This window comes from Cariama cristata, unplaced genomic scaffold (genome assembly GCF_000690535.1).
Source record: "Cariama cristata isolate BGI_N322 unplaced genomic scaffold, ASM69053v1 scaffold5043, whole genome shotgun sequence".
In the NCBI taxonomy this organism is placed as follows: Eukaryota; Metazoa; Chordata; class Aves; order Cariamiformes; family Cariamidae; genus Cariama; species Cariama cristata.
In genome coordinates this window covers 25,965-36,944 of record NW_009607656.1, presented here as the reverse complement: position 1 = coordinate 36,944, position 10,980 = coordinate 25,965, and the positions used below count along the sequence as shown (strand labels likewise).

Here is a 10,980-nt window from a genome sequence, read left to right as displayed (position 1 = left end):
AATTAAGCTATTAAGATTTTTTTTTTTTTGCATTAGATAACCACATGAGACTATTAACATGGTCAAAGATCAACCACAGGGGCTAAAGCTAATAATAAATATGTATTTGTGATTAGTGCCCGAGCACTAACAGAGTTCAAGGCATGCAGTCAGGTTTCAAATGGCACCTCCTTTCTTTTCTACCTTTTGAACAGATATGTCTCAGGTGGACATTTACTCCCCAAGGAACAATATACTCTCCTGCCCTTTGCGGCAGGTTTTTACCTTCTGAATTTTATTCCACACACGTCCTTTATCGCTGCTTCTTCCTTCAAGGGTGTCCATGGCATCTGCCATTAGCGACTGCAGCTGTGGCACCAAGATAAAAATTATCAGTGTGGAATTCACACAGAAATAACTTCTCTAAATACACAGATTAAAACCTAATTAAAAAATCATTTGTACGCTGATGATTTTATTACTCATCTTTCACACAATGAGAACTGCCACCTCATCTCTGCTTCAGCCATTACACTGTATTATTGTGGATATAAAATACTTAACAATGGGGAAAAAAAATCCCCTGGAAAATTTGTATTTAAGCCTATACGTTTTAATGCAGTAAATGTTTATACTTAGTAAAGGAAGACTTGGGTTGTAAAGAATAAAGGCTCCGTATTTCATTCTTCAGCTGTCTGGGATATTCTGTGTCGTACATGAATGCTTTTTAGTATTTTCTCCCAAGGCTAATGTATCATAATTTAAAGCAGCATGTAAAACCTCACAAGAGGACAACACTAAAGCTGAGATGCTTTTACTGTAGCTGGAAGTATCTAGCTCATTTTCCTTGCCTTTACTATCTTTTTCTTTGGCAAACCCTCCCTTCTTCCCATCATTCAGCATAACAGAGCATAAAACCAAGGCAGACAATTGCTAGTGTAAACTATAAAAAGAAGCGGTAGGAAAATACTTGCTAATCAGCCCTTAGTGTTAGGGGGAAGGCTAAAATTCAGATTAGTTGTAGTAGTGCCTCAGTCCAGCACCCTTCTAGGTTGTCCATAGCATTGCCTCATCCTGCACCCTTCCCAAACACTTGAAAATGTTTCAGTTGCTCTTAATTCAGTAACGGAGAGATGAGGGTCAGATCCAGGGTGTCCTCCCATGAGCAGCTGTTAGCATCAGTGATTAGGAACAAACTGGGAGAAACTTGTATTTAATACCTGTGATACTGTGGTGCTCTATTAGGTCTCTTCCAAATGTTTAGCTGGTTACGGTGAACCCAAACAATAGTTGTTGGTGTCTCTTCCCAAATTTCTTACTCATTAGAAGTAACTGGGCAGTACAAGCGTAAGAATTCATAGAGGAATTCTTTCAGTACCTAGATGGCCAGCAGTCTAATACGAGTATAAAAGGTGATGAAACTTAAAACATCAGTGTTTAGGCTCATCTGTGCCAGTTATAAAAATATTGCTTTGAGATTCAAGGAGCAGGTCTGTATTGCCTCAAGTTTACCTTTGCCTTCAGGTTTTTGCAGTTAAAAGTCTTTGTCTGTGTCCCAACACAGGATAAAGGATGCAGGAATCTCCTTTTGAATCTCTAAATAAATTTGCTATGGCTGGTTTCAGCCTGCTCTCTCTGTGCTTGTGCAGCCATTAAGTTGAATCTTATTGGTCCAAACATTTCAGATGAAAACTTTTATTTTTTTTAAAGTCATGCATCAGTATTCATGAAAAACAAAACTGCGGATTTCTGCCTCTGACTTTAATGCAAAAAGAGTCAAGAACCTTTCAGAATTTTTCCATCACAATATTTTTATGACAGATAATCTCCTTCTACGAATCCAGAATAGACACAGTCCAGAGATTAAGGGTATTAAGGGCAGAACGGGCAAAGCACAGATCCTGCGTCAAGCCAGGCAGAGGAGGAACCGCTCAGGGAAGGGGAGGATTTCTCCATTGCTTTCCTTGGAGTGATTCTCTGTGAAGAACTGGTCAAAGAGCACCCACCGGGGCAGGGACCAGGACATCGGTCTGTCACCCCTAAGGAGCCGCTCCGACAGCCCAAGTGGGCTGGAGATGTCACTGCTTTAGGCAAGAAGTTAAAGCAAGAAACCTTTCCAATTAAAGTTTCACTGATACTGATACATGCCAGTGAAAAGTGCCCAGTGTGTGCTCTGGTTTAAATTTTTCTCACCCAAAGTTTTTCACCAGCTCTATTGGCAGACAAAATGTGCGTGCTACAAGAGCGGGCAGTTGGCAGACCACAGTAATTCTCCCAAAGCTGTTTTTTTTTGGAAAATCCCCTCCAAGGAGAAATGTTGCATTTTTAAAAATATCTTGTCCTCATTTGATTTTAAATTGAAATAGATTTGTGCTTTTTAACAACCTTCATCTTGATTTATGATGTACAAATATGGTGACATCGAAATCGTAAACCTTGGAAAGATTTTCTTCAGGGTTTTCCCCCAGTTATATTCAACTGTTCAAGCTAACTAAAATCTTTATTTTCCAAGGGTCCATGAATAAATACTGATCTGAAAAGGCCTCACTTGACGTTCTCTGTGCCATAGATTAGGACTATTTATTTAGTTACAGGAAGACATTTACACAGAAGAGTTTATAACTGAAATGCCTTTGGGATCCTTGCTGTATCAGTGCAAATTGCGCTATTATAAATTCAGTGTGCTTTAAACTTTATACAACTTATACTGTACGTGATAATAAACATTTGGCATCTTTAGCATTTTCTAACTCACACAATTTAACTGCCTTGCTTGGTCATAAAGTCTTATCTCAGTTTTACCAATGTAAATTCAGAATGACCGCAGAGGAATTACTTGAAATTTTTATTAGTACAAGTGAGATTAGAATTTGGCCAGCTCAGTTTTTTCTTCATGGAAAAATTTAGATATCTCTAAGAAATGTTGCTGAAGACTGAGAAGCACATGGAGTCAGCATGAGTGCTGTGATTCTGACCCCATGGGCACTGTGAGGCTGCCTCTGTAGCATCCATCGAGAGATGCTGAATCACACCAGTACAGCCCAGTCCTGCAAATATTTCATCCTGCCTGCACCCCAGCGAAATGAGGAGGACAACAGGTAGGCTGAGCGAGTGAGGACCTTCTGCTCGCTCCCTGGGTGGTTTGGGCATGCAGACCCAACCATGGGCAACAATCTTTTGTGCTTGACGCCATTGCGGTGTGGTAGGGAAATGGTCCCTACTGGCATAAGAGGAGGTTCTGCCATGCGGGCTGGTGCCACCAGGAAAGGTAAAAGCCATTAGTCACTCCCTGGTGAAGGCACTCTGCGAGTTCTTGCTTGCAGCCTTGTGCCTTAACACTGTGGTGCCTGAAGTTCACTAAAATATACTAGCTGCAAAGCATCTGAGCCTCCATTTGCACACACAGACTAAAGATATATTTTACAGCAGGATGACAGGACAAAGAAAAATAAATGAATGCTGAATTAATACATTTTAATGCTCTGGACAGGGTAGCTTGTAGAGATTTTCTGCCTTTATTCTTTTAAAAAACACTTTTACTTTGGGCTCAGTAAACAAAGCGTATGTGTTTTGTTGAAAGATTTACAATCTATCGCTTAAATCTCCTAGCACGGACCCTTGTTCTGCCCAGTCCTACCCCTAAGAGACTGAAGACCTTTGTCTTGGGTGGCCTAGAGCCTCCTCCAAAAAGCTTTCCAGGGAGGTCAGGCTTATGATTACTACATGACAAGATACAGGCAACAGTGTAATAGCCTGTGCCTAACGTGTGATGTACTGAAAATATTGCACCCTGGAGAAATACCGATTACTGAAATATGTACCAATAACTCAAGACCCTTTAGTCAGCCTTGAAATGTGGGTCTGCTGAAGTTTTATACTAGAGACCTTGCATCAAAAGGAGAATGTCTTTTCATAACAGTTTCTTTGCAATGTCGTTTCCCCTTATCTCTAGCCCAGACTTCAAAGTCTGGCAACCACCTCCTGCAGTTGCAGGCCACTGCTCATCTTCCCTAAAGCAAACTGCTGTGAAGCTTTAATTCTACAGAGCTTAGGAGCTTTGCAGGACTGCAAACAAATGTCAAGGGACCGGCTTTGGGAAAACCAAGAGTTTTTAGTGAACCGAAGTTGGATCACCAAAATTGGACTCCATTTAAATGCAGGGACTGTGGAGGGATATTTTTTTTTTTTTCTGGAAGGATATGCTTAAAATTTGCATGTACGTGAGCTCCCTCCCTCCCCCATCAGAAATCCTGACAGCCCCGTGGAAGAATATGGTACTTTCTGCTGCAGTTTATTGATGTACTATCAAGCTATTAATGACTCTAGTCTTGCAACAGCCCTGCTAGCATCACCGCCCTTATTTTACAAAGGGAAAACAAAAGCATGGTAGGTAGATGGGTTTATTCAGAGAGAGGGAGCAGTCGTAGATGGAGCCAGGAAAGAAAATGTTTCTCTCCTTTCCCCCTTCTCCTGAGCTTTAGCTAGATTCAGCCTGTTTTGCTGCAGGTGGCTTCTGATGTTAGGTATCTTAAAGTAGCACGATCTGAATAATTGCAATCATTTTCCCAGACTGATTTGGGGAGGTTTAGGGGAAAAGAAGAGGTTTTAAAAATATGCCTACAGATGAGTCATGCTGGTTCTATAAAAGTCATCCTTGCAGGTGATTAGCACCTCCTCTGACAAGGCACTGCAGTAGGATTTTAAAACTACTTCAGGTCCGCACATTCGAAAAATGACTTCCAGACCAAATTGCAACGCAGTGCTCTGCCCCAGCCCTTCCCTCCCTGGCTCCCTGCCTCTAAAGGCCAAAACAAGTATTAGAAATAAATACTTACCAGTTCAGCATCCTGCTGACTGATGTCCTGAAGGTAGGGAACGGTTGCTAGCTCAGCCATCGCTTGATTAATCACTTGGGACTGTTCCTCGACTCTCTGCAAACGGCCAAGGATGCTGGCGTAATGCAACTTCTCTATCCCACGTGAACACGGGCAGCGATTGTCCTGTTTTCTCAGGAAAAGCAAGTAGGTTAGAGGAGAGTTGCAGAAAACACACTTATCCTTTGAGTCCTATGCCTTGAGGCTTATCATCATATGTATTTGTGCTGGTAATACTATAAGCAATATGGCATCCAGCACCTTTAAGATAATGCCGCTGACAATCTTTATAGAGGGGGAAAAAATAATAATAATTTCTTTCCACAATCTCTCTAGTAGTACTAGAAAAATAAATATATAGTCATAATATATGTGGAGGGGAGACAGCAGATAACAAACATGAATGCAATATTCTCATTCGGAAATGGCTTTTCCATAATCCCCTCTGTTAAATATTACCTGACTTTTATGGATTGCTTTTAAATTTTCAGTGAAGAGGCTGAGGAAACTGTGCGGTGTGTCAGCTTGTGGTTTGTTTGCAGACTAGGCAAATCCATATTTTTCAAATATATAACCTTGAGGGACTAAAACCTGCAGAGGTGGTATCTGATCCTCCAGGCAGCTAGGCACATGGTAAATTTTAAGCATGTGAATACAGAAATTCAGCCAAGTGCTTGCATAAAATCTCAGCACCTGCTGAAGTGTTTGATGGATGGCAGCCTTACCACCATATTTTCAAAAGTATTCTGAAGCCAAAAATGCAAATAAGCACCCTACTGGGATTTTCAAAAGCAATTTGGCCTACATTCCCGACGAGATGTAGCCATTGCATATCTGTATGCTCAGCCCTTCAGAGTGAAATTTCCATTCATCTAATCAGGGTTTTGAATGTATTTAAGTGCCTGAAATTCCAAGAATTGGCATCAGTTTTCAAAACCACTTCCAGTATTTTTAGCAGGTCTTTGTTCTGGCGGTTACATATGGTGGCATGCTCGTGCTGCCATTTACATACATTTCCAGGTAGGTGATTCTAGGTCCAATCATAGATTAAACAGGGTCAAAGAAAATTTTTGAATGACATTTATTTTTCAATAAATTTTCAATAAATGGTGTCCCATTTTTAAAATGAACTTCTCTTGGCAAAGAATCTCGATCATTTGGTTTGATGTTGATTTTGCAGAAATTTGTACTAGGCAAGCATCAAGTGTTATCAAAATTATTATCAACATATCAAGTCTAAGAATTTAATAACAATGCTGGTCTTGCTTTCTAGATAACTGACAAGAATAATAGTGGGAAAAAACTTAGTTTTCTTTTAACTCTAGAAAAATACAAATAATCCTGGTATAGTTAATTTTACCTCTTTTAATATAATATCTAATATAATTGTAAAATTGTATGAAATGAAAGACCATGCACTGGATACCAGTGCAGCTATAATCTGGGAGCTCCAGATGTGAAAGCAAGTGAAAAAGAAAGAGCTGAGCCAATGAACTGGTATTTCCATTAGCTGAAGGAGAGAATCAGGTACTGCACAGGGAAAAGGAGCTCCGGTCAGCAGTTCTCTGGAGTATTGCAGATAGCTCCACTCAGCTGTGTTTGGAGAGGTTAATTTAAACCCAAGCATCATGAAGCAGAGAGGCCAGCACGGTAGGAGATACCTCTTTTGAGAGAAGTGTGGTTTGATTAGTCTATTAATGAAAATGCCAAGAGCTTATTATTCTTCTCAATAAACATAATGCAGGGCTAAATTCCAAAGAGAGCAAACAACTGAAAAGGGAAGGAGAGATAAAGGACAATGATAACAGAAGGACCATTGTGTATAAATAGGTACAAATAAGACTGGGGTGGCAATTAAGCTTCTTATAATTCAGGTTGAAGGTCTGCAGTGTGTTTCACCAAGAGCAGAAAAGGCAGAAAGCCTAACTAGTTCTAAGATGAATTTTACTCAATTTATGAATACAATATTAGGTGACACAAAGGTGTATAGTAGCATGTGGTTTGACTTGAGGAACCAGGAGAGTGCTTCCAGGACTACCTTCTCATGAACTTCTGTTGACCTATCTCTAAGAAGGGAGACCAGGACAACCTTCTTAGAAACTATTTTTATCACTTGCAGAGTCCTTTTCTGAGGACCTGACCTAGTATCAGTAGGAGACACCAGCAAGAAAAAAAGATTTCTGTGATCTCTAGTATGTGAAATTGTACATCTGACACAGTCTAGTTCCCATAGCAAGGAACAAAATGGAGCCCCATCTCTACCTGATCATCGGTGTTTGAAAGCCAGATAGCTGTGTCCCCAGGTAGAGCTGTGTGCATTAAAATAAGGAGAAGCAATCAGTTAATGAGAGAGAAAGAGAGCTCTTATCAACATGAAATAGTCTCACAACATTTTAGATGCAACAAAAGGTTTCTCCCTGCTATTCTTGAAATTCACCCAAAACCTTTTTGTGTAAGCACTGAGAAATGAGTATATTGAGTCATCAGCTGAGAAAGCAGGTAAAAATCCTCTCTCATCATGCTGTGTCTGTTGGGGGCTTCTCCAATGATTAAGAAAGTAAAGGCGAAAAGAAAACAATTTTTTCTCTGCTTGACTCTCCAGAAAAATATGAGAGCATGCCACGTAGCTATGGGAAACAAACTGGGCATCTGTGCCAATATGAACCCTGTGGACATAGCAATGCTATTTAAGTTTATAGTAGGTTAGAAGTAAATAAATAAATAAGCGTCAGCAGGGTTTTTTTGAAGGGATTAGAGGAGGTTGAACATTGTCAGAGGTGGCATTTCAGTGACAATGAAAAATGCAGAAAGAGAAAGTAAATAACTGCTGCTGGCAGGAGAAAAAATTCCACGGGGAGCTGAACCACATGATGAGAATTACATGAACTATAGCAGAATTCAAGGGGCTACTAAGCTGCAGTAAAAAACATAATAAAGTGGCCAAGCAACCAGATGAAGATGAAACCGGCTCAGGTAGGCAAAGTGAAGAGCAAACTTAAATGGAGACTTCAGTGGAAAAGAGTTAGCTCCTTTAACAAAGAGAAGAGAGACACTTTTGAGGAATCAGGTAGCAGAGGAACCAACAAATGCAGTATACGGAGTAACAGTTGCACCCTAGAAATGCAGTAACATACTAAGATAATAAATTGTTAAATTATGATGCTGTTACTTTCTGGATGGGCCTTATCCCTGCTGTCTGGTATTCCAAGGAGAATTTAAAGAGAAAAGTAAAACCGAGCAATTGATGAACTTTCTCTTGGGGACTTTATTTGTAATGGGCAGTCTCGCCTGAGGCAGAGGTCCTCCCAAGAGAGAGCTTTCCCCAGAAAACTTTTTGCTGCACTAATTCTCTTTAAACAATAACAACAAAAAAAGGTGTTTATCCCCAGAGGCATCTTTGAAATTCTTCATTCAAGGAGAAATAAGGTCCTGATGCCCAAGGATCAGTCTTGTGACATCCTCGTTCCTCTGACGTTGGGATGAAAAAGCAGCTACAAAAAGCAGATCAGCGTGTTCTGGATGGAGCTTACCTGCTATTGCTAAATACCCGACATGAACAACCAGAGCAAAGATAGGACAGGCTTGCATTGCAAAAAGGAGCTGGAGAGCATGTGAGAGGAGTGAATCATGTGTCCTTTCACGTATTGAGAATTTTGGGATGATGCCCCCACTTTTTGCTTTCCTCTATATTCAAGAAAGGAGTAATCCCTTATGCCACTTCTGTTTATAAATAAAATTTAATTGCTGAGTGCTAAGAAAAAGAAAAGCAGAGTGGCTGGTCACCCTGGATTTAAAGCAGGATCTGTCATATCCTATACATGTGGCAAGTTTACCTATCAGCTTTAAGAGCACTACTTTGCAAAAGTCTGGAATGTCCTCCAGTAGTTATTTTTTTCTGTTGTGGAGTCTTTACCACTATTTTTCAGCTCAAAATATGAAGGAGGTTATGCCTTGAAAGCAGCTCTGTAGTGTATTGCAATAACAAACAGAAAAAAATCCATCATAATGTTTCCTTAATGCCCTTGGTATCCTCCAGAAAATGCGTATACTGAAATCTGTATGTAGTAAACACTTTCCTTCTACTTAAAAAATAGACAACGAAACAGTGAGATCTGTAAATGTGTGCATCATGCTGTGAATCATACAGTAGGTTTTGTTCACCTTTATAATATGAGCAGTCTAATAAGCCCCGCTGGCCACCGTTTCTCCTCTTAAGTAGCATCATGTGCCATCGCCATGGGACTACAGCAGGAGAAAGGCAAACTTGGTGTCTACAAAGCAGCAGAAATTACCCCAGTGAAATCACTTGATAGAATAACCACTTGTCAGTGCTGGTGATCTTGACTCGAATATGAGTAGTTGGAGGTCTGACTGACATATTTTTTTAAGACAGATAAAATAATCCTTGTGTCACTGTATGTATTTCTGGGTAGATGAGGTTTATGGCATTTCCCCACTAGCAGCAGATGATGCGGCACAGGGACCAGACTGAGACATCCTTTCTCAGATGCTTCTTGCTTTACAATACACAAACGTCCCTTTGATTTAAATGGGACTGGCTGTTCTTTATGAAGAAGGGGGGCCAATAGAAAATGTTCTGCTTTTTTAACCTTTAACTTAATGTCTTACCAGCGGTGATGTGTGTATAAATCATACAATTTGTTGTGTAGCTGCACAACTGAGATGGCAGAATTGACTTATATTAAGTATTGCTATGGCTTAATAAGCTCTGCTTTAGCACTGAGATGTTTTTATCAAAAAAATCTGATTAGGACAAACGTTTTGGGTTGTACGTTTGCACCTACAAAAGAAGAAAAGGGCAGAAAGGAATGCTTGTTCTATTAAAAACCAAATACGTTCTTTTATCTTCTTAAAGTAAGTTGTAAAGCTAGAGTCTGTATCTGAAGTTTGTCTTGCAAAAGTTTTTAATTTAGTTTGTCTATGATGGAAATACAATGGAATCATATTTCTAGCTTGAAGAAAATTTTGGAATACTTTCAAGGAAGCAAAAGTGGCCAAATCTCTGCCAGGCCCATAAAGAGATTTTAATTACCAGTAGCAGAGCAGTTCTGGCTCTGTGCCTATCTGTATTATCAGGTATAATTGGCTTTGTCATTCGCTTTTTGGGTCAGAGGTTCTGTCTTGCCTGGGTCATTCAACACTATGAAAACTGAAGGGAAAGTGAATATATTTCCACTGATAATGGATGTGGAATTGGCAGCTGTTTGTTCTAACTCAGTGATAATTTCTTCTCTCTTGGGGCTTTCCTCCTCTCCATTAAAGCTCCCGTACTGATCCCCTGGAAGCTGATTCTAAAGCTATAGGACCACGGTTCAGACCTGTTATCCCATTCTTGCTGCTGCTGGAGGTGGCACTGGGGTAGACCTTGCCTGAACCATGGGGATGCTGTGCTGACCTCCTTGAAAAGAAGGCAAGTTTGCTGATGACTTCAGTGGTGCTGGGGTTTCACCCTGTATTTTTGGAAGCCCTCTTCTGTATCATTTATTTAAACGTATGAGGTGAGGTCTAGAGCTAGCAGAAAATATTATTGTGTAGGAGCAGTGTAAATTTATACAGCTAGTGGGGGCCAGCTTGAGCAATCCGAATACACCGCTCCACTCTTGTCTCCTTCCCAATGAGTTTGTTTTCTTTTCCCTGTACCCTGGATACCAGATACCATGTACCTCTGCTTGACCCATGTGGTCCTGCTCCTCCAAATTCATTTACAGAATAGAGTAGTTATGGGGAATCCAAAAGATACCTGATTTAAAAGTGTTTTTCTCTTCCTGATACTATTTAGAGACTGAATAACTGCAATAGAGGAATCTCACCTCTGAAAGCTTTATGTTATACCCAAAGAGAGAATTGTGGGGTTAAAAAAAAAATAAAAATAAATTGGACTTTTATGAAGGCTTTCAGAAAGACCAACATTGTATTCTGTATCTGGTACCCAACCTACTGTCTGCTTATACTAGCTTCTTAAATGTTCGAAGTGCAATGCACACAGCAATAACAGATATTTCACTTTCCCAAAGACGCCACTTCTATTAGCCTGCACATCAATAACTTGGGCTTTTGGTCATCCGAAGCCAATAGTGCATGGCTTCAGGAAAGAACTGGAAAGAAG

At 40.2% G+C, this 10,980-nt stretch overlaps 1 protein-coding gene across 1 annotated transcript in view; it reads right to left on the bottom strand.

Moving 5' to 3' along the window:
• Positions 1-264: 264 nt before the first annotated feature.
• The window catches only part of LOC104159005 (spermatogenesis-associated protein 16-like), a gene marked incomplete at both ends in the record, with an annotated part of 29,880 nt that continues 19,164 nt past the window's right edge, over positions 265-10,980 (bottom strand). Inside the window, 2 exons of the mRNA XM_009696797.1 lie at positions 265-348; positions 4,815-4,979. Coding sequence (XP_009695099.1) covers positions 265-348; positions 4,815-4,979 — 249 coding nt within the window. The remainder of the gene's footprint in view (positions 349-4,814; positions 4,980-10,980) is intronic.